At 43.1% G+C, this 25,887-nt stretch overlaps 2 protein-coding genes across 2 annotated transcripts in view; both read right to left on the reverse strand.

Annotated features, from left to right (window-relative positions):
* Positions 1-6,075, reverse strand: part of PARVA (parvin alpha) — a 56,925-nt gene extending 50,850 nt beyond the window's left edge. Inside the window, exons 1-2 of the mRNA XM_072337504.1 lie at positions 6,015-6,075; positions 5,359-5,569 (exon numbers count right to left, since the gene is read on the reverse strand). Of these exons, the coding sequence (XP_072193605.1) occupies positions 5,359-5,494 (136 nt within the window). The 5' untranslated portion in view covers positions 5,495-5,569; positions 6,015-6,075. The remainder of the gene's footprint in view (positions 1-5,358; positions 5,570-6,014) is intronic.
* A 6,030-nt stretch (positions 6,076-12,105) lies between these two features.
* The window catches only part of MICAL2 (microtubule associated monooxygenase, calponin and LIM domain containing 2), a 141,963-nt gene continuing 128,181 nt past the window's right edge, over positions 12,106-25,887 (reverse strand). Inside the window, exons 35-40 of the mRNA XM_072338690.1 lie at positions 21,021-21,118; positions 18,646-18,738; positions 17,499-17,592; positions 13,964-14,063; positions 13,011-13,084; positions 12,106-12,290 (exon numbers count right to left, since the gene is read on the reverse strand). Of these exons, the coding sequence (XP_072194791.1) occupies positions 12,106-12,290; positions 13,011-13,084; positions 13,964-14,063; positions 17,499-17,592; positions 18,646-18,738; positions 21,021-21,118 (644 nt within the window). The remainder of the gene's footprint in view (positions 12,291-13,010; positions 13,085-13,963; positions 14,064-17,498; positions 17,593-18,645; positions 18,739-21,020; positions 21,119-25,887) is intronic.

Raw genomic sequence — 25,887 nt, forward strand, 5'->3', positions numbered from 1 at the left:
AGCATTTTGCTGAAGAAGACTGCAGAACTATGGATTAAGTTAAGAAGAAGCACTTGATTGCAGTTACAGAGAAGTAAAAACAGCACCAGCTGTCCTCACTGTCATATCAGTGAGAAAGGCACAAAGTCCCATATTCAACGATTCATTCTCCGTGGGACGTGGCTTAATGGTTGCAGAAGACACAAAAGATATTCAGTACAAGGGACCCTCGTAGAAGTACAGACTGACACTTAGAGGAAGCTGGGGTTAGACTGGAGGTTTTCAAGATGTAGAACCTCACAAAGAACTTCTCACTGGCCAGAGTCTCAGACTCTTCTCTTATCCTCAGGACAGATTCCTTAAATGCTAAGGAAAATACTGCAAACCCACAATTACAGATTTTCTTAATGGCACACTCACTCTACTGAGGATGAAAGTGAGGACATCTTTATCGTCTTCTACAGCTTCACTTTGTTATAGTTTTCATGTTGAAGACTGAATATTCCTGTGTGCTCCTGCTATTGGGGATAGCATATTTTAAATCTGGAGATGTAAACAAAAAGTTAACATGGAGATAAAGGCACATTAGGCCGAGATGGTATTTAGCTAGCTCTCTTCTCACCATGGTTCTTCCCTGTAATTCGGAAGCACCGGAAGCTCTTCACCTGGTTGCTTAATATTGGTTTTACTTCACCTCTTTCATCTCTTCGCACCTTTCATCCAAATAATTGGTATGCATCTAGTCAGCTACAGCAGAGACCAACAAGAATTGACAAAAGATGCTGTAACTGCACCTTCCCCACAGCTGGCCAGCCAGAGGCGTGAACTTGTTGAACAGGAACACTCCACCTTGGGATGATCTCCAGAGGTCCCCCTCCAATATCCATTGTTCAGTGAACCTGCAGCCCAAGCTTGCCAGTCTCTGTAAGATCACCGTCAGCTTGTGGCCCACCTCCTTCCCTTAACTTACTGAGTACAGATTTAGTTTTATCCTGTGTGAAACCTACAGAATTGCTGAGAATTAAGAAACTGCTGAAATGGGGAAAAATACAGGAAACTTGAGGCATGTTTCTGTAGCAGCCATCTTACAAACGTAATGTAAGTCAAATGCAAATACAGTGGCTCGATGCCCACCTGTAGGCAGTCAGAGAGTAACAAACACATAACAGCGAACTGCATCTCACAGTGCTGCTGATTCCAGAAAGCACAACTGCAGAGGGAAGAGGCAGAAAGACAGAAAGGCAGGAGAGGGGCAGACCCAAAAACCACAGCAGTTGCTCTAGCACCTGTGCACATCCAGCAGGGCAGGGGACATCAGCTTACAGCGTGCCAGCGCTGCCGCTTAGTCCAGGATGTGTTGGGAGGGCTACTGCTATCACAGCATAAGCAACAGCTGGGTTTTCTGTCCACACTGACAGAAGTGTTTCAGAGGCAATTATCTGTCTTTCCACCCAGCAATGCTTTCAACCCTCAGAGCAGAGGACCCCCTCCAGATATCCTGAGATCTGGTTTCAAAGGATTGAAAACAAAAACCACGGTTCTCTTGAGTAGTTTCTTCCACACTTTTTTTCTAAGCCCTGCCCTTGTACTTAGAAAGGTTTGCAGTGACGAATGATAACAAAGAAGCAGGTGAGCCTTGCCTCTGCTTTTCTTTCCACCTTCCCCATTCCTCCCACTCAGCAGAAGTATTCCATCTGCTTTCTGGGACTGGCACCAAGGCAGTATTCCTCCAGGGGCAGAGGGGCAGGCTGTGCCCAGCACCAGCTGCGCAGCTGGCCCTGCTGGTACACTGGGGACATGGGAACATGGTAGGCAGCAGCAGGGAAAGAAGATTACGCACACATCAGTTGCTATGCACTGAGGTTGGAGGTAAAATGCATTATGGCAGACATGAAAGAAAGCAACAGCTATCCTGATGGAGCAGGAAAGCCCAGCACTGATGTGCCAATGTGCTGCAGTACTAACAGAAAGCAGAGACAGAAGGGTGCCAACACAGCTTTCCTCATGACATTTCTTCCTCAAAGGAAATACAGTGTGTGCCTGCAGGGCACCAGGATGGAATGAGCACGCAGAAGCCCATTTTTGTTTGTGGTATACGTTACCAATGGATATTAGCAAGCGTGACAGTAGAGTTGACAGTTCTTCCAATCCACATATTATGTACAGTACCAAGTGACAGCAGCAGCGAAGAATACACCTACAAAGTATTTAAGCTGATCTAGAATCCCTCACACAAGAAACAAGCAGGTGAGCAGAATGTGTTTACTGATAGAGACTTTTCAGAGTCACAGAACTGTAGGGGCTGGAAAGGACCTCTAAGAGATGATCCAGTCCAGCCCCCTGCAAGCAGGCTCCCTAGGCCTGGCTGTACAGGTAGCTGTCCACATGGATCCCAAACATCATCGGAGAAAGAAATTCACATCCTCTCCCATCCCAGTGCTCCATCACTTTTACTGCATAGTTCTTACCCACATTTGTGCTGAACTTCCTATACTTCACTTTGTGGCCATTTTCCCCCTCGTCCTTTTGCCACACATCACTGAAAAGAGCCTGGCATTGTCCTTCTGCCTCCCACACTTTAGATATGTATAGACATTGACCAAATCCCCTCCCAGTCTTCATTTCTCAAGGCTGAACAGACCCAGGTTACTCAGCCTTTCTCCACATGGGAGATGCCCTGGGCCCATTCATCTCTTTGTGGCTCTCTGCTGGACTCTTTCCAGGAGATCCCTGTCTTGTTTGTACCAGGGATCCCAGAACTGGACACAATCCAGGGCAGAGTACAGGGGGAAGATTACGTTCTTTGACCTGCTGGCCACACTGTTTTTTAGTGCACCCCAGGATCACATTGGTCTTTTTGGCCATGAGGGCACACTGCTGGTTCATGGCCAACCTGTTGTACACCAGGACACCCAGGTCCTTCTCTGCAGAGCTCCTCTCCAGCAGGTCAGCCCCCAACCTGCACTGACACACACAGATGTTCCTCCCCAGGTGCAGGACTCTACACTTGCTTTTGTTAAGCCTCACCTGGTTCCTCGCTGCTCAACAAATTCAACACTTTTTCCCCTGTACAACTCCAAGACAAGTCATGGAAACAGGTCCAAAGAAAACAAGCCAAATATCTCACCTTACACAAGGCACTTGTGGACCAAAGAAACCCTGTTCCTTTGGTGAGCACCCACAGCCAGGTGGAGGCGTGAGCTCTGTCAGTCACACATCAAAGCACTTCAGTCACAGATTCCAGAAAGACACAAATTTTACATCAAGCACCTCAAACGCTCCCATCACCCTGTGCTTAAGGCTTCCCCTGTCCATCTTTACTTTATAAGTTTATATCTTTTTTTTTTTTCTTCAAATGCATGACTACAACAATGTGAAGATTAAGAAACTGAACAATATTTTCAAGAATTAGCAAAGCCTACCAGATCTGTAAGCTGTTAACATACTTGTCCCTTGGGCACACAGAAAACACTACTACTGTGACCTCCCGCACCCAACTGAAATCAAAACAGAACACGTCAAAGAAGAAATATCATACCCAGAAGCTAGAAGAACACTGGTTCCTTTTCCCACCCATCAATGGCAAATAAAGTAGGCCGAAGAGTAGTCTCTACTAGGGTAAGCTATTACAAAGAGTGAAAATTCAGTGTCCGTAATTGTCAAGCCTGGCAGATCCAAGGAGGACAATCACACATTGCCTTCCCGAACCCGCCATGTAAAATTCACAAGATAACATAACACAAGCCTCCATATATAGAAAATGAGCTCATTATGTTCACTCCTTGCACTCGTTTGAAGATAGGTTTAATATGCAATACAAACCGCTACCAAAAATGTGTGATTTGCTCTTGGTTTTGAGGAACACAGAAAGGCCCAGTGATGCCCTTATGCTCCCGCTCAGCACCCCCTGGGCTCCTTAGAGGCACAGAAGAGGCAGCTCAGTCTTGGAATGGTTTTCAGGAACAAAAAGGACAGAACCTCACCAAAAACTACAGAACCCTGGGGTACGGCAGTTCAGCTGTAAACAGATCACCCAGTATTCCAGTAGTATCTCTGCACTTTTTCATAAGATGAAAAGCTATTAATACCGAACACAGTTAATCATTTGTGGGTTTTGTCACTTAAACAACATTTTTCTGCTATCTAAAGTTAGAGTTGCTTTGTGCTTTCACCTAACAACAGTGTTCTCATCCTTGGATGACAGCAGATGAAGTACTTTAAACAAAAATCAAGACACTACATGACAGAACACAAGCAAATCTCTGCTCCAAATTTTAGATCTCATGAAACGCTCTATAAAATACACTGCAATTAAATATTACATTTTAACGTATGACTAATCCCTACCGACATCATCCATGGTATCTCAAGTAACCGTATCTCAGGTTACTCAAAGCATCACACACAGAGTAAGGGGCTGAACAGCCCAAGGCAGTATCACCCTCATCTGCAGCACAGGAGCCTGTCTGAAATGCTGTACTGCTGTCACTGCCCAGCTATGTACCTCGGAAGCAGGGTCTACTGAGTGGAACGCCCCTCTCCCTTGCAAGCAAACAACTTGCAACCTTGAAAAACAGTTTTGAAGTGACTGCTATCTTGGTATCGAGTTTAAATTAACATCAGCAGCAAAAACGCTGGGTGAGTAAGGTTAAATCTCAGTTCTCTGCCTCACGGGATTCCAAACCGGTAGATTCAGTAGGGGGTGGGTATTAATTCAAACACAGATTCAAACACACGGAACAAGAGCCCGACTGTCGGCTCAGCGTTCTTCGGGCTCCACCGCAACGAGGCGAGGGCTCCCAGCTGGACACAGGAACGAGCAGGTTAAACTGTAAGCCTCGGAGCGCTGTTGCAAGCTGTGTGCGTGACCCCTCTTTCCTAGAGCGCCGTGCCGGCGGCGGGCCGCACACCGACACAGCCCAAAGCCCTGCAAGCCACAGACGGCACGCACACCAAGTCGCACAGAGCGGCGGGCTCCGCCCCGCTCCGCCATCCGGACGGCCCCGGGCAGCCGCGGGGACACGGCCCGCTCCTCCGCGTGGCCCTGCGGCCGCCCCGCCCGGCCCTCCCCGGCCCACGGGACCAACTGGGCGCCGCCCGCGCTCTCTCGGCCGATCCGCACGGCCCGGCCCGGCCCCACGGCCGCAGCAGCCCGGCGTCTCCCGGCCGGCACTCTCGCGTCCCCGCGTCGCCACCGCGAACGGCACCCCGGGGCGACGCGGCGCTCCTCCCTTCGCCGCTCGCCTGCCCACCCCAGCCGCGTCCACCCGTCAGCCCCTTCCTCCGCTCCCCCGAGCCTTTCCTCTCCCCGTGTCTCCTCCCACCCCCCTCCCCGTCCCGAGGTAACTCCCAGGAAACGCGCGAAGCTGCGCTTCTTACCTTCTTTGGCTTTTTTCCTCCTCGCCAGCGTGCCGCCGAGCTTGCCCAAGAACGAGTCATCCTTTTTTCTGGACGGGGGCGATTTCGGGGTGGGAGATTTGGGGGAAGAAGGGGACTTCTGGGGGGACGATGCCATGGCGGGCCCGGCCGGCGCTCGGGGATGGAGGAGACGGCTGCGAGGCCCCGGAGCCGTGGGAGGCCGCTCCCGGCTCTGAACGGAAGCGGAATTATTCCAGGCATTTGAGGCAGCTCCGCGCCGCTCTCCCGCTCCTGCCCTGCCTCCCGCCCGCCCTCCGCCACGCGCCTCAGCCGGCGGCTGCGCCCCTCCGCCCTCACCTGTCCCGCCGGGGGACGGCCTTCCCTCCCCGCCGCCCCTCGTACCTTCCTGCGGCTCGCCTCGGGCCCCGGCGCGGGGCGACCCGCTCGGCGAAAAGCCTCGCCGCACCGCAAGCTCGAGTGCGGGCAGAGGCGCAGCTTTGGCAGGGGAAGGGCGCAGCCGGGCAGCCCGAGCGGGGCCGGGCCTCGGGGCGGTGCGGCGTCTGAGGGCCGCGCTGCCCCGCCGGGGTTGAGGGGCGCCGGGATGAGGAGCCACCCGGTCAAGCACGGGACCGCCGCGAGCTGAGAGCGGGCCGGGCAGTCCCGGCACAACTCGGTACCTGCTCGCACGTGGCGGCTGCGGGAGGGGTGGGCGCTGCAGGCAGGTGTTTCTGCACTCTGTCATCATCTATAACCGTGCCGCGGGATAGCCCTGTGCCAGCGGGAGGCACGCGTACGTCTCCAGGGAGCACGCTTTGCTAAGCAGCCGTTGGCTGAGGGAGGCGGGCGTCGCGGTTTCTACGGAAAAATAAAATAAAATAAAATAAAATAAAATAAAATAAAATAAAATAATAACCGCTATAGAAAGGGGGGGAAGACAAGGTGACTTAGTGCGACCGACGGCCCGTACCAGTCCTCCTTTCATTTGCTGATGAGTTGCTTTAGAGAGAAGCTCCTTTAAAGCAGATGATGTGCTGCAGCTCGGGAGCTGGTGCGGGCGGCACCCGGGGCTGCGGTGTCAGCTGGAGGCGCTGCTTTCCCTCCCCGCTTAATCACTCGATTAACAATTCGGGCAAAAAGCCACCCACGCTTCATGCAAATACCGCGCTGTCCTTTAGGCGGAATAAGCGAAATGAAATTACCGCGAGGATATTTCTAAATCAGCTCATAATTGTTGTGTTTTCACAAGCTGGTGGCATCGGTTAGCTGACATCAATGAGTATTTGTTGTGTGCAGTTAGTATATGCCCTGGGGAAAAGCTTTATTCATCCATACTGCCATCAGTTAAAAGCAGAACGAGCCCAAGCTGCCACCACTGCTCCGCATGTCCTTGGGTTTACTATCTGGTTCCAAGCAGGCTGCCGAAACCTGGAGCAGACCGCAAGGCCTCTCACCGTGCTCCCTGTCAGCTCCTTGTTCTTACTGGTGAGCCATCCAATAGCTCAGATTAATTGTAGCCTCATCATGTTCATGCTATTGCCAGGTAATATAAGGTGGTTACATCACCACACTTCGTATGCATTCTTATTCACCTGCATAGCCATCCATGCACACCACCTGAGATGGCTGACTCCTGGGATAGAGGTCAGCTCTGATGTCCTGTCTAGTTTTTCAAAGTACTTTTGCTTACTATTATTATTTTAAACACACAGACTTAAGGCCAAGCTGGTTAAGGCCATACAATAAATTCTTGCTCTGTCTTTAAGTTCAGCATTTGTCTCTGACATGTCCCTCTGCATGAGCCTTTTATCTGATTGGTCACTTAAACTACGGAAGGCAGACACTCCAGTGCCCCACTGCTATTGCCGTAACTGCTTACAGCAAATCTCTTCACTGACTTCAGGAGGAACAGAACTAGACCAAAGTCCACCCTTGTCATTTTCCCACACATTTGGCTGCCAATTCTGCACAGTTAACTACTGAACCCCATACCTCCCCACCAAGTAACAGTCAACAGCACAGTAAAAGAGGCTGCTCAGAAACCTAACAAAAGATTATGTATTGTAGACAGCTACAGAGATGAAATATTTTAGAAGTTCCAAAGGGAAATGACACTCAGATGCTAACATCATTCTGGTACTTAATGCTTCCGGCCATGTGTAGTTCAGTCAGTTAGTCATCGATGAGTGCATGGCCAAATTTATATGCATTCACATCTGACTGCATTGAGACTGTTTTAGGAAAAGTCAGTATCAGGAATTCTTAATAAGCATCACTTGTGCCTTTCACTTGAGCCCATGATTTTGTGCATCTGTTACATCAATATTCCAGCAAGCACATTGCTGGCACACAGGGCCACCAGATCTCTATCAGAGATCAGAGATCAGAGATCAGAGATCTGTTCATAGCTATTTGGGGCATAATGATTTAGGCAAAATCCAGCTTGTACTTCACATATCACAAGGTATTTGCCAAGTTTATGGCTGCCATGAAGATTGTGGGGATCATTTTCACACACTACCGTGGTAAATCCAGTGTGCTGGACTCTGCAAATAACCATATGGTCCATGCAGAACTCAGAACTCAGTTTTAGGCCTCAACAGCAGCAACATTTTACAAGATACACAGAATCTCCAACCTGCTAGAGCACATTCTGGTACGTGCTTACATCAGAAAGAAAACAGTATATCTTTCTGAAAAGAAACTGCTAAATGGAAGTGAAATTCTTAGTGGAAGTCACACGTGCCCAGAAAAACCTAGCCAAACAGTATAAAAACCAGTAAGGCGTTCCTTTACCTTGAGGGCAAACAGACTGATCTTGAGGCAAGTAATAGCTTACAAAATCCATCCCCTGAAATCCTTGCCCAATTGGCTTTTTTTTTTAGATACAGAATCTTTTGAAGATAGAAGGAGCAGATAGGAGGGGATTCATTGGTGGAATTCCCCTCTACACTGTGCTCTGGGACAGCCAAACCCCCTAAGTGGTCATCTGCTGCCCGAGAGGTGTTAAACACAGATAAAAGTTTGATGTATTACTTCCAATAAACCCAGCAGACCGATAATTCCTGTGCAGTCCTGAGATATCGTGAGTGGTACAGCACGAGGAGTCACTAGCACACCTGTCTGTCTCTCAGGCACACAAAATGTGTGAAAAAAGCTCAGTTCAAATATGCCAGAAATTACCTTGACCTCAAAGGGAAGCTGCTGCTGTCCATCTGCCATCTGAAGAGGAGGAACTATCAAGCAGTTCAAAGCCGCTGAGCCAGGAATGACAGTGCAGATGCTAACATAAGCTCCAGTCTTGCTTCTCTCACCTTGAACAGCGCGTTGTCTTGCTATGAAAGGCTTCTCCGCTGGTAAAAATAAACAAATTGAGATGATCTAATGCAAGTAAAATAGTAGGGATTTGAAAACTGGCGTTTAAGATTTTGATCACCAACTCTTAGTGATCCACATGGTTGCTTTTCCTTTGAGTCTTCAGGGAGCTGTTGCAGTTTGTATGTGGTGACAAAGGAAATTAGGTTGTGAATTCCTATGTAAGAAAGCTGTTGATTTCATGGATTTCACAACCTGTTATGTTAGAAGTAGAATAGAATGCCACCCAGCTTCAGGGTGTCATTATTTCTAAACTACAAAGTACAACTGTGAACTGCAACACAGGGTAATTTACTTCCTAGTATAGGATTAAGAAACTGATATGATTTCTGACCCATTGACACACATTATTATACTGCAGGTACCAGAGAAGAGAAATTACGATGGAAATGACTCACAAGCACTTCAGAGAGTGAGATACAGTTTTATTTCTTCAAATACAAAACCGCTCACATCCAGTCCATTGAGACATGGCAATACATTCCAGCACATCACATTATACCCAACAGTGACATGTGCCAAGGATTGAAAAAAAAAGAAAAAAAAAAATACCCCAAAAAATCCAGTATATATTAATGAGTCAATTTACAGAAAAGATCAAGCAGTAAGAGCACTCATAACAAAACACATTTAGACAGATTTGTAATACATGCCAGCCATATTAAACTGACCAGCAAACAGGGCACGTAGCTTATTTATTCTGCCTCCTCTATTCACACAATACAAAGACTTGCTTTAAATTGCTCAAGAATTTATTCTTTTCCTGCTTTGCCTGCACAGAATGTTTGTGGATCTAAGCTTGTGAGGCACGCAGTACCAGTCAGGGTAGCAGTAGCCTGCCAGGTTTTTCCACCCAAGAGTAGACATGTGGGACCTGTGGTTGTGGATGGAGTGTGTTATCACCACATGGCATGCAGAAAAGTATCATTTCGGCAATGAATATCTGCACAGTCCATTAAATGCTGATGGCTCTCAACTCCTGCTGCCTCTAATCTCTTGGCTCTCAACAGCCAAACAAGTATCTGCTGTAAGGTGAAGTCTCGGAGCCTGTCTGCACCACAGGGTGACCTGAGCCCAGGTTCTTGGAGCACAGCACCTGCCCTGGGTGAATGGGTCAGACTTTGGCAGAGGACCTCTGGGGCCGCCCTTCCTCCTCTTGTACAGAGGAGGACAAGTGGGGCTTTTAGTACAAATTAGGTGAATAAATAATCACTGATTGATATAACCAAGGGCTTCTGTGCTGAACTGCCTTACTGCGCAAAGCACTAAGAAAATAAGTTTGCTGTAAAAACTTGTAAAAAAAAAATAAGAATCCACTGAAAATATTACGACTTTGTTTCCTACGGAAAACAATGACAGATGATCCAGTCAGTATCACTCCCCTGGATTACACGAGGCTTCTGGGAACATTTTCTCCACAAAACTAGGGATGCCAGCAGATTTCAACAGAGAAAATGAACATATTTATTGCTGTCCTGCTTGCTTCTGCTTTCTGTCAATCTAAAGGAATAGAGTTACTTTTAAAACAAATCACTGCAATCCATCTCAATAAAAATGTAACGTGAAGATCAAGGTGTGCTCAGCATATGAATGACAGACAGAAATGGCTGATGGTAATTCTGGAATATATTCAGGGATCCTGCTACGTCTCTCCACCCAAATGAAAGACAAATTATACTGTTAAAGCTCTACATGTTATGTTGTAAAGGCATCCCACTGAGATACTATTTATGTCTTAATTTATACTTTATTACTAATAATTACCAAATGGATAAAGCTACCTAATCTACTCTGCAGACCTTTTCCTATAAACAACTGTTAGAAATAAACTTATTTATGAAAATTGGAGACAACATCCGAACTGTAAAATGTAACATGACACTCTTATCCTCTTTACACAGACTAATAAATAAGTATAAATACATAAATACTGCGTAACAGTGGTACAGTCCTTGCAGCAACAGAGGTATATTACGTACTTGTGGTCAACAGTGAAAACTTTTGTTTTTAATTTTAAAAAGGATAATTTAAATTTCTTACAACACAGCAAAAACTTAAGATCACTCCTAAGTTATTGTACCAAGATCCAGTGTACCTGTTACCCTACAACTAGTTACCAAGAGGTTATTTAGCTTAATTTTCTCATAACAAGAATGCTTGTAGCTTTGGCTGTAAGAAGGCAGCTCTTGCAAATAAGCACCAGTCATGAAATAATGAGAACATCAAATCTTTGAGTCGAAGTGTGAGGTAAAATGATATTCAAGAAGAAACAGTCTTTTGGTCTCCTTGGCTTTTCAGTTTGAGCATGAAGCGCATCATATGTACAGGTCTGAAATATTACCAATCTTAGATTGCAGAACTGCAGACATAAGAAAGTACATAAACTTGTCCTGAACAGCAACAAGAATTTCTGCATGTCTGCTATGCCACGACTACAGGAAAAACAAACAGACACAAACAAAAAGAGATAGAAGGCACTTGCTTTCAGCAAAAGATCTACACCTACATTTCTGAGCAGCAGTATGAATGAAATTTAAATATACTCACAACATTATCTACCGCACGTTGCTGTTGCAGAACTCAATATTTTTTGCAGTCCTTTTGAGGAATTATTTGAAGGGAGATTTGTTAAACTGCTACACCACTCATGATCCTTCCTGTGATACAGCCTATGAGGCAGGTCTGGATAAGTATTTTAAAATGATCATTCAGCACACTTTAAGAAGAGCTTAACCTGTGACACACAAAAGAGTATGTAACAGTCCTAGGGGAGTTACCCGCTTGATGGCCCCTTATCATTTTACAATACACAGAGATGCTTAACATCTCGTTCAAATGTGAGAATACCTAGAACATGCATCTCTGACATTGTATTTACAATGGTTTTAATGAGTGCTTACACATAGTTATTAGTCAAAGGACTTTTCCACCAGAAAAATAAAATACAACTAACTTATTTCTACATGAGGTGCTCGCTTTCGATCTTTAAACAGTTCATCATGGTTTTGCTTTGCCAAAATGTAAGCAAAACCACATAAAGAGTCAGACAAGCAGATGGAAAATAATGCCATCTCAAAAAATGCTATATGATATCATCGTTTTTCTTAAGAACTCTATTTCAGCATTAAAATAACATTCCAAGGAAGCACTGGAGTGCCAGTTTCCCTTTCACAGGCTGCGATGTCTCTCAGACAGGTAAATCCGTTCCATCTTTATTCTTGTGATCCTTGATGCTGACAGTGAAGCGATTCCCACCAGTGTGAGCACAGAAATTCTTTAAAAGCTCCTGATAACGGAATGACCTTTCCAAAGAAACTGACTTCAAATTTGTATTACCTTAAATTTTGGAAGACAGTACAAATATTGCTGAAATTACATTTGTTTGCGGATGGCAGTTTAAATCCCACTCAGCTGACAGCCCCTTGATAATAGAATGCTTTCAAAGTGCTGGTCTTCTGCTTGTTCTTTCACTCTCTGCTCCTCTAAGGCAGACACGAGTTTATCCCTTTCTTCAACCACTTTCATCATCTCAATAAAAATTTCATCTTCCTCATTTAGATCCATCTCATTTTTAAGGCTGTCTGAAAGATCACAAAACAAGAAGTCATAATCCAGATCATTTTGTTGTTATGCTTTGCATTTTAACAGTTGTTGTACTTGGATTAAATATTACACTCAAATGAAGTCAATAGTAGTTAATATTTTTCACATTACAGTCCAGGGAAAATCTATCCTGCCTTCAAGCCATTAGAAGTTGAGCATTAAGGCCCCTAAAGCCCTAATAACAAGAACACTAGTTATTTACAAAAACATTTGCAAATGTTGCCTAAACATAACAGCATAATTAAAATGCTATATGGTAGGCAGCAGTTACTGTATCAGGGTGTGAAACCTAATGTAACAACATTTGTGCCAGACTTCAAGATTAGTTTATAAAACTCAAAATGCCCAATCACGAAATGTAGAAACTATAAGAACAGAAACTGTTTTTCAGAAAAAATACTGAAGAACCGACAGGACACTGTGGTGTATTCAGTGCTATGTATTCACTTGTCTGCCTGTGTTTGTCATCCCCATGCTCTTTTCTAATACTGAATGAAAGGACAAACCCGAACTGTAGACTCAAGTACATAAAAGCAGTTCCAAAATGCAATGGTAACCTGCAGCTCCGCAGTTGACATAACCTTGCAGAAGAGCACAGAAGGAAAAGTATCATCCTCACCACTCCTCAAAACTAGTGGGTACTCAGACAGACATGGTCCGTAACTGTAGAACAGCGCACGTTCCCCACTTTGACTTACCATCAATGGCCATCTTCTCTCTCAGTTTTTGTTCCAATCTGCTTTGGTGGTCCTCCAATTCTAATTCTTGGGCTCTGGGTACAATAAAATATACATTAAATAATAAAAATTTTAAATAAAGCCATACAAGTGTAAGTATTATTTCAACCAAGAGTTCATGCATTCTGTTTATCCACTATTTTCTCTTCATGGGCAGTCAGGGCTAAAAGTATTGCCTGTGCACAACACTGATGGAAGTACTGCTACCACCTTTTGCTTTATGCATCAAATTAAGCTCCTTCTGACAGTGCAACACTCAGGGCTTTGACCAGCTATGCCAAAGCTTGTTGGTTGTACTCACATCACCATTCTGGCCAAGCCTGAGCCCTCCCACAAACAGAGTCCAGCCAGAATGAATAATGATTCCTGCAGCTTTAAATTCCTTCCCACATCATCCAGAGATAATGGAGAAAACATCTGGGTGCCACCTACAGCTATCTGCTGAGCACATTGCAGAGGACAAGAGATGAAGCAGATAGAGATGAGCCAATATTGTTTCCATCAACTACAAACAGCAGCACGAGGCAGCTTTTATTGGCTTGGTGTATATACTTGTCTCATCTCAGTGCTGAATTCCTTGATTTTTTTCTCTTGTGAGATACATTTGTCAGATTATTTTTCTTACACAAGAGAAAGTGCCTAAGTGTTCATTAGGGCCATGTTACATGAAGACAGAAAATCTGAGTGCTGTAGCTTTTTCGAGTATCCTATAGGAATGAAATAAATTGAAGCACTGTGAGAAGGAAACAATGAGGAGGGCTCCATTGAAGGTCTGCATTCAAAACAGACTGTACTCTATGTTTATTCTATGACAGCTCCTAACTCTGTCTCACAGCAACATGTACAGATGTGCTGTGAGTACAAGTTTCCGTATCCCCTCTGCATCTTTTGCATTAACGTTCATCCTTACTTACACAATCAAGAGTTCAGACTCGTAACGCATTAATTTATTCTTCTCCAGGACCAGTTCAAACCACTCATGAAGCATCTGAGTTTCATCCTGCGTGCCTGAAACTGTTTAAAATAGCAAAGTTGAATATGCATGACTGGGCTTCCTTCCAATGCTCTTGTCACTTGAGGTCACTTTAAATAATCCTCATTTGTAAGGCTAGGTGAGCCACATAGCAGATTTATTTTTCTTCTCTATGCAACTTACATAAGTAATGTCCAATCATAACACATACAGTACATGACTGTTTATGGTTATTTGAGTGCTGTAGTTTATTGCAATTAAAGTTGTGTTAGATTTAAAAACATTGCTTATTTGGAAATCAAATTTTTTCTTTCAATATTATTTCCCCCCAAATGGTCACTTGCTTTCTTTTAGTTCTGCCTTTGATAACACAGTTTTTTTGTTAATAGCAAATCTGTCTATATAAATGATGAGAGGAGATGGTAAGTAACTTCCCTACCTGCATTAATCAGAAATGGATTCCTGCTTTCCTATTGCTCTCCTTTTCCTTTGCAAACCTATCTGTGATGGTAAGCTGATTTTACCAGCAGTACTCCTCAGTCAAGCCTGTCAAGAGAATATCTAAGTCCAGTGATACTCCTAATCAAGCAGAAGCTATCCACCTTCTCAAGAGGAATTTATTTGTTTTTATTTATTTTATTTTAGTTTAGTTTTTTTTTTTTTCTTTTTTTTTTTTCTCAAGGTTCTTTTTAACATGCTCCTCACTTCATGTCTTCCACCCATTTTTTCCCCCACAAAACAGAAGCACCCAGCCACCTTTCTACATGATCCCCGTGCTCATGAAGAACTGCAGGCAGGTACTGTCATCCCAGAGAGCCCAGGTCAGTTTGTTCAAGCATCACAAGTGTGTGGGCCCCTGTGCCAAGATCAGGAGTCATGCTAGCTCGCACAGTGTGTGGTGATTTCCTATTGGGATTTGACTCCAGTCTAAAGTTACCGTGAAATGGGAAGAAAAAGCAACAGGAAAGTGAAAAGAAGTGAAAATAGTTGTCTCTATGTTACACATGGAGGGGATCTGCAAGTTTGCTCCTCCCTAGAACTTCTAAACCTCATATTCCTTATTCATGGAGGTTTTCAGCTGATCTCTTTAGACTCTGTTGGAAGTTCTGAGAAACCTTGGATAGATGCTCATGAAACCAGAAATGGTCCACACACGTGCAGATGTCTGTTCTCCTCCCAAATCAGAGTTGGATTTTTTTTCCATGTTCTGTCTACACAGATTTTCTCCTTTACCACCATTCCTTGTGATTTGTTCAGTCAGTTGATTGGTTATGCTAATTTCAGTGGAAAACGTGCCTGGGGATTTTTATTTCTGTATTTTCTTGTAGGCAAAAGATCTCTATAAGCCTCCACAAATGTCAGTGGAAAACAAAGCAGTGATACATTAATTATTTATTATTCGGTATTTAGAATCGGGATAAAGGGAAATAGGGCCATGAAAAAACACTCATAGGATTGATATTCTTTCTTTCTTTAGAGAGAGAGAAAAAAAGCATGGATTGTCACTACAATTAGAAGATCATGAAAGCCTCATTTTGCTCATCAGTCTTCATGGCAGTTGTTTCACACCCACGCATGTTCTCTTCTAATTCAGCTGAGGAGCTAATGAATAACCCCCACTAACAAAGGGGCCATTCATCCTCTGCTTACAGAATTATTAAAGGAGAGTTGCGTAAATGTCACTGAAGACCAGTGTTTGCAGGCCTGTCTCTAAATTTGGTTATTCACAACCTTTCCAGCTCAATATTATTGCTGAACCGTGATCGTTTTCTAATCACCTTAATAATACCTATTAAACCACTTGAATTACATAAGCACAGACCTGCTTAAATACAACTTAACCTAATAAACATTGGTCATTCATTAAACAATAATGCCCATTATTTTTAAGAAGGTCAAATGGAACACTGAACTCACTGATTCCTGCATCATTACACGTGCTATAATTCAAGTGACAAAGCACTTAGATTTTGTTTGGGAAACTTACAGCTTCATGCTTTTGCACCAGAAGAGTTATTGAGAGACAGTAACATCCTACATTTCAGTATCTGCCCTATTTGTAACCGGCCACCTACACGCAAACAATGATCAGGGAGAAAAAATAGTACTTTCACCTTAATGAGGGCAATCCAATTACTGAGGATGGGAAGAGAATGAGAAGCATCAATCTCTTGGCAGATAGCCTTCTTTAGGAAATGCGATTGTCAAAACAGCAAAAACGAGCTAGCTCTAGGCCATCCATCCCAGTACTCTGCATCTATCCCAAGAGCTAGAAACCTCTTGTTCCTCATATTTTTTATACCTTCCAAAGCACCCACTCTCACTGAAATCAGTAGTAAAGGACAATATACCAGACCTCACAGTCTTCTTAGGAATGTTTCTCACAGGTGGTAATATGGGTGCTATTTGATAAATGTTAGTGATATATGATAAATTTGATAAATGTGATTTTGTTTAAGAAAAAGAAATTGTTTCTAGCCTTTTAAATAACATTTGAATTAAACAATTGCCAGTTTACTGTTAATAAATGTAAAATACTCTCGTTAAGCTGGACAGTTTGGTGTTAGAATAAGGGCAATAACTGCTAAGAAATATGGCATTAAAACATCCGGTGTGTAGAGATTTTGCTGGGTTTCCTAACTAAGATAACAAGGTCAGGTGCCAAAACATATCCAGCCCTGTGCAACTGCCTGCCCCAAAAGCTTGAGGTCCACCTTTTTAAAACAAAGATAAACAGATGCTTTCAATTGGGCTGTCTGCTCCCCAGAATCCTTTTAGCACCGAAATACAGGCTCCCCTGAAGTCACTTACACACACAAATCTTCCCCTTATCCCCTTTTGTCCTGTCCCACCCTGCTGCAGAAGGTTTCCCCAGCTTCAACCTGCCAGCGCTGTGGAGCACTGGGAGAGCACCACGTTTCAGGACAGTTGTCACTGTTGGTTCAGGTCTCATGCAGGATGATGCTCCTATCATCTTTCGCCTGGTTAGAGTGGTAGGACTGCAGGGTGCTGTTGCTATAGTATGGCCATCACCATAATTGTATGAATGGCATTTCATGTGTCAGGACTCTGTTACCAGGCAAAGACTATTGTCAGCTTGGTAACTGAGCCACAGCTCCTGGAAACTGCACTGGTTCCTTCCCAGAGAAGAAACTAAGCTCAAGTTGGGATTTAATAATATACGCATATAAAAATGGGACAAGGGTGGTGGGAGGGAAATACAGATTCAAAGCAAATATTTCTTAATCTAAGATAACCAAAAGAATGTTACAGTGTTCAGCTAAAGGGTGCTTGAGCTAAAAGAGCTCGAGGAAAGGGGTAAATAAGGATTTCTGTCCTTCCATTCTTCATTTAAAATGTTGCACTGAATTCTACGACAAAAATAAAAACCCTCTCCTTAAAACAAACAAACCAAAGAGCAACAAAGAAAACAACCAAATACCCAAACTATCAAGAACAAACACTCCTTCACTTACCAGATTCTCCTCTGAGTTCTCTCTCCAGCTGAACACCAAAAACCTCCAGTGCTCTCTGCCTTTCCTCCAGTTCTTCTAGTTGGCGCTGGATTGCCTGCAGAATTAAAAATATATCAAAGTTGCAGACATAGCTTAAGAGTTCAGAGACAAAAGATAGCCCTGATGATTAGAGAAACAGCTTGAAGAGGTCTCTGAGGAGTCATGGGATATGCAAACTCATCAAGTGCATCTGGCACCTAGGCAATTTAACAATTCTCTCTAGACACATTTTGGTGTGGATAAGTATCTCAGATACTAAGAGAACCCCAGTATACTGCAGGTATTTTCAGAGGTGCCTTACAGAAAATGGACACAAAACACCTTTATACGACTGAAGTTTTTCCACTTCAGGCTGTGTTAGGATATGCCAAACCCAACCCTCAGAACAGCCAAGCAAACAAGAAAGATGGTTCGAAACGTTTGGACTTGATTACTTCCACAAAGCATTAAGAGAAAATAATTTTACTTGGAGATCATTTACATCTCTCAAAATAAAAATGATAACGATAACACAATCATTCTTTTCTTTTGGTTAGATACATGGATCCATCCAAAACCATCCACTTGTTATCATAATACAACAGAGGATGATGTAGAACTCCGACTTCAACAAACATGATTATTTTTCAGGGTCAGAATAAACTGAACTGACTTAGTGCCAGCGTTTAAAAAATTCAATTAACAAATTAAAAGGTTCACTTTCACCTTTAAGGCAGAGAGGACAAAAAACCCTCATTCTATTTTACCAGAGTCCTGATAGTACACCAGGATGATAGCTGAGCTTCTTGCTTTCTCAGGGGATGATATTTCCTTTTCCTCTCTCCATCCTTCAAATTCAGTGTGCTCTACTGCTATTGTCAGTCACTGTCGCTCCTTTTCATGTGCTTGACAAAGCTGTGACAATCTGCTGGGGCACGCTTGGACTCATCACACAGACGTGTGAGGCCCAGACACACAAATCTTACTGCACCTGATGTTTTGGGAGGATTTCAGTGTTGCAGTCAGTGAGCCCCAGTGAAGAGCAAAGGTGCGGAGGAGACATTTTCTACCCCTGTCCTTGCCAAGCACTCCTGGGAGAAAAATGTCCATTTGTGAGCTACACTGTCACCTGTGCTTTGTGAAGCCGCTTCAGCTCCTCTTGTTTAATCAATTGCTTTGTCTCCTTCTCCAGTTTTCTTCTCCTTCTAAGAGATCTTTTTGCCTGGAAAAGGAAAGAAAAAAAGATCAAACAACACAACAATAAACAAAGTACAAGTATGCTATTAAATGCCTCCACAAGCCTTTGCCAGAATCACAGTATCACTGAGATTCAGAGAGGTCTCTGGAGACTGGCTAATCCAACTGCCCTGCATAAAGCAAAGTAAGACACTGCAAGTTGCTTGGGCAGCCTCACTGAAATGAAAATATCTATGTAGGGAATATCTTCAAGTGCTTCCCTGCATGAGCTTTGAATCTTCACAGATTCTACTGCAACACTAAACATGAAGTGTCTACCAATAGAAAGGTTCAAATGATAGGGAGGACTGTACACAATGCAGCATTGCCTATGGCACGTGCAGACATTACGTATCTGAGGGAGAAGCCAGGCAAGGGCAGCAGGAAGCACCAGAATAAGAAAACTCAATCCCATTGCTGGAGTAGAAAAATCAGTCTGAGGTGTGAACACTATCCTTGATGGTTCCAGTGGGTTTACATGTAGAAAAAGGTCTTTCAAAATCTATCTGGTCTGATTGTAACTCACACCTGTGCAGTGCAACTGAGAGTGGGAAAGGAGCATGCACTGCAGGGCTGCTGGGGAAACACTTCACCTTGCTCTTGGTCTAAGCTATCTGGAAGTGCTTCAAGGCTGTGGTTTTCTCGCTCAGGAGGAGACAGGATATATGATCACAGTAGGCAAGAAAGCTGAAAAACTAACAGGCCAGGAGGGCACCAGCATTTTTTTTCCACAAAGTTTTATCAATGAGAAACACTGGCACTGGCTAAACAAAGGCACTTGGAGTAACTCAGAGAGACAAGGTAAGAGGGTAGTGTGCATCTAACACTGCACCCCAGGCAGTTGCTCCTATTCAGTTTTCTCCTGTCTCTCTCCATCTCCATTTTTTCTTTTTTATTTTTTTTGCATTTTATTTAATTCACCATCATATTGTCTTATGAAATACCATCTTTCCTGTAACACTCCTTTAGTTTATAGAAACAGAGCAGAATTATTATTTTTTTAACATTTGAGCTTCAGAAGTCCTAAATATTGATCATTACTCCTTTTTCCTCCCACATTTCTAAGCAACTGGTATTTTAAACAACCAGTTCTATTAAGGTCATTGTTTGCAGGGTATCTCACAGCATGGCTAAGCAGCTGAAAGACCTGGCCATGTGTCAAGGCCCATTTCCCCAACGTCACTGTCCTGAGCAGAGTATTGTGGGCAAGAGGATGAGAGCTGGGGGACTCCCACGCTTCCTCACGGTGCCAGACAAACTGTGGGAAGAGTGGGCAACAGCGGTGTAAGAAAAAGAACTGAAAATGCCAATGTACCATGAAATGTTTCATATCTGAAGGTCTTCTCTTGAAAATGAACTGAAGGTGCTCTAGGATAACAGGAAGTTTAAACAGTGGTTGCTCCTACATTTATTGGTAACTTTTCCAAAGTCTGCTCTGCTTCAGAGGGTTTCTGCAGTCTCACTGCATCCTTACCCAGCATCACTGGTGGGACATGCAGCCAAATACTGCTGCACTTTGCTTTGCATCGCTTCCTCCAGAGCTCATCCTCTCCTTTTGCCCTCAAAAAGCAACAAATCAAAAGGCCACCTTTCACTATTCCACTTACTTACATTCCCTCTACAGAAAAAAGTTAAATATATATCTGATGAGCTAGTCAGGCAATTACAGCTGCTTCTTCAGATCAGTGTTGGGTATCAAGAGTTCACTGGTGATTTAAACCCATTGCTCCAGGGAGACACGAGAGCTGTGTTAGGGCTTGGGGATGCCAGTGTACAGCATGTTCTTTCCATGTATGTGGTCTGGGTGTGACTTTGTAGCTCACGTAGTCATGCTCATTAAGATAAACATAGAGTTTTCCATGCAATCTGCCTGTATTGCCTCACAAATGAAGTTGTGTTTCCCCACGGGAAATCTGCATCTGTTTGTTTTAATTTTTTCAATGGTTTGCTTGTCGTCTACATATTAAAGCCACTTATGAATGCTGCTTCAAAGTGGTTTCAGTTAAACATGTCTGCTTGTCCAATTAAGACCTTCTCTGTCAACACTGGCGTAACCTGGGGGAAATACAGATCCAAGGAGCAGAAAGAAATTTTCATGTTCATCTGTCACAGTTTTTAGTGTATTTTACATCCATGACATGTAACCCTTGCTGATAAAATGTTCCAATCCCCTTGTAAAGAAACTGTGGAGTGCTTAGAACAAAGTCATATGAATCTTAAATATAGTCAAACCGAGGAAATGCATTTTTCCTTCAAAGAAAATGTTACCTTATATGTTAATGAAGGCTTGGATTCAAATTCATCTTCATCAGAGGAAGAACTGAAATACTCAGCAGTCTGTTTCCTGACAGGTGGAAGTTCACATCCTAGGAAGAGGGAACAAAGCCATTAAAGAAGCAAAAAAATGCCGTTCTTTAACATATACAGACACTTTGCACCTGCCCCGAGTCCTCATCAGCAATTTTGAAGCTTGGCTCACTACATTAATTGGATTTTGGTCGCTGTCAAAAACCCTGTCTGGTATATCTTTTTTTTTTTTTTTTTTTTTTTTTTTTTTTTTACTTTTTTTTTAGATATTGTAGACAAATAAATTAATTCCTCAAGCCCTCTCCATGTAGCATGCTGTTCTGAATGCATTCAGCATTCATTAAAATGCATATCTGAAGTTAGCCATATTACCCAAATGATTGTGTAAGGCTCGCTATACAGTGTAATTGAATGCAAGAAGTCTGAGCCAGCTCTTAAACAAATTACCCTTATGTGGCTTGTAGCATCTGGCACCCATTTTTACTACATGACATCTGCTCAGTGTAAAATAGTTGGCGTCAGAATGTCTGGTCATATAAAAAAATCACAAATGTAATCAGAAGCAAATGGACTACGAGAACAAGGCTTTATCACACGGCCTCATGCAACATAAATATTTAATTAATTATGTCTAAACAAACGTCACTTATTTTCCTGCTTTACGAATATTATCACATCATTGAGCTGTTGATTAAAATGCCATAATAAGTCAGGAAAATCCATACATCACAACAATGCACTTCACAAGGAAAACTCAAAGGCTGCCTTTAGAGGAAGCATGCTTTCAGAATTACAAATTAAATTACATTTAATTGCAGCAATTTTATAATGCCTGTTTTCCCAGCATCTTGTTTCAGCTGGGTGTAAATATTTGAATTTCTTCTTAATTTGTCTAATTCATAGCTCCATTCTCTTTATTTAAGAAAATAAAACTGCTTTTGGAACATCTGTCTCTACACTTCAACCTGCTACAGTGTTAATGATTAACAGCTGGGCAACATCTTGGAAACGTACATTATTTAAAGCCAATGTTTATTTATTTATTTCTATCTGCTAGGTAACAGTTGGCTTTCTATGTGCAAGTTGCATTCAGATTAAAATCACTTCCCACTCTGTCAGTGGGAACATTTCTTCTTTTTTTGCCTTCTCCTTCATCTCAGTCCTGAGACGGCATTTTTGTCTCAAACCCCGTTTTAAAACCTGGAGCCAATGTGACACAACAAGGGGAAATGGCCTCAAGTTGCGCCAGGGCAAGTTTAGTTTGTATATTAGGAAGCACTTCTTTACAGAAAGGATAGTTATGTACTGGAATAGGCTCTCCAGGGAGGTGGTTGAATCGCCATCCCTGGATGTGTTTAAGAGCCGTTTGGATGTGGTACTCAGGGATATGATTTAGTGGAGGGTTTTTAGAGTTAGGGTACTGGTTAGGCTGCGGTTGGACTTGATGATCTTCAAGGTCTTTTCCAACCTGGGTAATTCTATGATTCTACGAAAAATATTCATCCCTGGAGGTAAAGTGATGAGAGCAAATCCAAGCAATTTGAGACAAAAATTCTGATATTTCCCCTGAACAGTTCATTTTTGGAAGCACCCAGTCCTTGTGTTCAGTGAAGCTGTAAGCTCAAAGGGTCTTTTGGCTGGAAAGCAGGGACAGCCAGCCTTGCCAGTGCAGGAGACAGAGGAAGGCAAGGATGGTATTGCATTCACTATTTCTTTTGAGGAGTTAACTCACCTATCTTGCTTTTCCTTGTGCAAGCAAACAAGCACAGTAACTATCCTGCAGTCACGCTGAGGGTGAAATCAAATTCCATAATATGCAATGGGTGAACCTTCTGGGGAGTGGCTTCTGTGGCAGAGCCGGCCACACAAGCAATTACACGCTCCCTTTCTTCTCTCTGCTCTGGGAATAAGCGATGGCTTCTCCATGCCCTTCTCTTTGAGCATCATCAATAATTTAAGCAGCGTTACAAAGTCTCATGAGCATGAGGACATGGAATAAATTCATGTCCACAGCCATGCCAATGCCTGTCAGCTAGGGGAGCCGTGTGTTAGCACCTTGCTCTGCAGAGAAAAGCCATTTAAGTTGCTCCAAAACAGCTAGACAGCCTGTGAAGGGATGCTGCATCCAGAGTCTTGGGAGACAGTGGCTACCAGCAGCAGCTGCTGTGGAATTCACCACCTGCAAAGTCTCCAAGAAGGTGATCCCTGGGAGCCCACTCATGGAGGTTATCCCATAGCTCGAGTTGTGTGTGTTGGGGTATGGCTTCCATCACGTGCAGCACGCACATTTCACACCACTGAAGTTCTCCACTGATAAAATATGGAAAACCGAAGATCTTGGTGCTCCGGAGAGAGATACCCATAAACACAGTGAATAGTGAAAGAACTGGAGTAAAAAGACAAGTTTTTGGCTCTCAGATGCACAGCACTGCCTCATTTCAGGGGCACAGAGTTAGTGAAACAGTGCCTTACTTCCAGCAGTGAAGGGGCAGACATTGTGTTCTCAACTATTTTTGCTTGGCTTTTTTTCTTGCAGGAAAGAGTAGAAAAACATACTTGAAATTGTCCTGGTGCAAATTACAACATCAAGACAATAATAATGAGCATAGTAAGAAAATGCTCTAGTGAACAATCTGCTTTACGCAAAACTAGAAACCATTCATTCTAATTTTGACGAGACCACTGTTCTGCATTACAACATCTACCTATACTACTATGGGTACCCGAGAATTAAACTTTCCATTTACCTTTTTTTCCAGAGAGGTGAAATTGGCAGAATTTTGCTGCCAGCTGTGGGAATTTGGACCAGGAGCTTCCAGATAATGTTCTACTTAGGGCATTTTTCAGTAATCGGCCATTTAAATTTGAAACTTAGAATTGACACAGTCAAGTTAGATAAAAGTAATTTCTCTGTTCAAATACATCGAGCCTTAAGGATCACTAGCCACTGCGAAGGTCTCAGTGGCATACATGCTTTCCAAATACTAACTCAGCATCTCAGAGTAGAAAACTGGAGACAGATTCCAGTTCTTGATACCAGGATTTGACATCCTCAAGGTACAAGATGAACTGTGTCTGTAAAGCTACAATTTCTTCCACAGACAGTTCATTATAGTTTAGTAATCTAAGGGTGAGTCTTAAAGATACTTTGTTCTGACCTAAGGGCCCTGGCACTGGATGCCATCAGTAGAAAAGCCCTCACTGCATTCAGTAGAAACATCTGGACTCATGTACAGTACTTTTGCAAATCCCCCTCAACACATAAATCCACGCTACTGATTTTTCTGAAAAGATGAGGCTGAATGGAGAGGGAAGTGTCATAAAGACATGTTGAGACGGTTACAGCTTCAGGAGGAGGAGGAAGCACTACTGACTGTCCTGGAGATTTACAGAAGAAGCCCCTCTACAGGAAGTATGCACATCACAGCTCACCTCTGCTTCCTGGAAGAATTTTGTGTCACACTAATGACTGTGGTTTAACTACACCAAAATTCTTGGAACAGGAACTATTTTTATAGCAGAATTTTTATAATGTTACATTAATCTGTTGGCTTTCTCTGTAAATGTCCAGGATTTGCATATTTTTATAAGGTTATTGGAGTTAATCATGGCCCCTGAGTATTTCAGTGTTTTACAGAGGAAAAAGGCAAAAGGACACATCTCTTAGGGCACCGGTGTCCCAAGCCAGATAGGAAGTTGCATGAGGTAGAAGATGAAAGAAAGGCAAGCAGAAATCAAGGGTGATTTGGCTCCAGACCTCTCCTTTTCCAGAGATTTTTCTTGGGATCTCAGACATGCAATTTAATCTTGTAGCATTCCCTAAAGTCCGAAATCACTGGAATAAAAGTGTCCTGGCTGACACAAATATTGAAAACATAAACATTTCCAGTTGCACAAAGATGCAATAACAGGAACTGTGCACAAGCCTTACATATTTGCAAATAATCCCTTTTCAACCTAAACGTGCACAAAAACAGCAAAGTGAATTCATGACATATCTAATTTTTCTTTTTTTAATCAGTTGAATCAGTAATTCTGCTTCATTAAATCAGCCATGTAAACAACACGCAGCCATAAACCGAGTTGCAATAACTCTCATTTACACTGAAGGTTTTCATGCAACCCCCGTTCTAAACCCTGTATCTCACTGCAAACGTACCTGACAGCTGGCTACTGCACACAGCCATCACCAAGAGAAGGCAGACACTATGGTAACTGCACCTATGCCATACAAACTGCCTTGCTTTCATTCCCTCTAAGTTGGTTTGTTGTTGTTGTGATGTTAAAGACTTTTAATACCTGTAAGTAAAACAGCTCTTTGGCTGTTCTTTACATTTCCAAAGGGCCACTGGGCTTAAAGGAGATCAGTTAGCCACCAGACCCACCTGCTTTACTGATCAAATTAGAACACCTGGCTGTTTGGGGACACCTGTGTATTCAAATAGGAATTTAAAAAAAAAAACAAACAATTTCTCACTGAAATCAGTGCATGAATTCCCACTACTTTAGTAAGAAAGAATAACTCTTATAAAACAGAAAGAAAACATTAGCCAGAAAGCCTTCAAATCAGGTCTGGGTAAGAATTTGAGATTACCCATATGGAAGATGTAACTTCAGGAATAAGCTTGAATGACAGGCAATCTGCTGCTGAGTAATTAAGGTCTCTGTTTCGTCATGCTGGGCTTCAGTTGGTGGCTGAACAGTTGGCAGGAGATGACAGAAGGACAGAATACAGTTTTAGATTGGACAGACATCTGGGTCTGAAATGCAGAAGTCAACAGCAACAGGGAAGACATCTGGACATGTATTTGCAGATGAAGTAACAGAT

The sequence above is a fragment of the Excalfactoria chinensis genome, chromosome 5 (genome assembly GCF_039878825.1).
Source record: "Excalfactoria chinensis isolate bCotChi1 chromosome 5, bCotChi1.hap2, whole genome shotgun sequence".
Lineage (NCBI taxonomy): Eukaryota > Metazoa > Chordata > Aves > Galliformes > Phasianidae > Excalfactoria > Excalfactoria chinensis.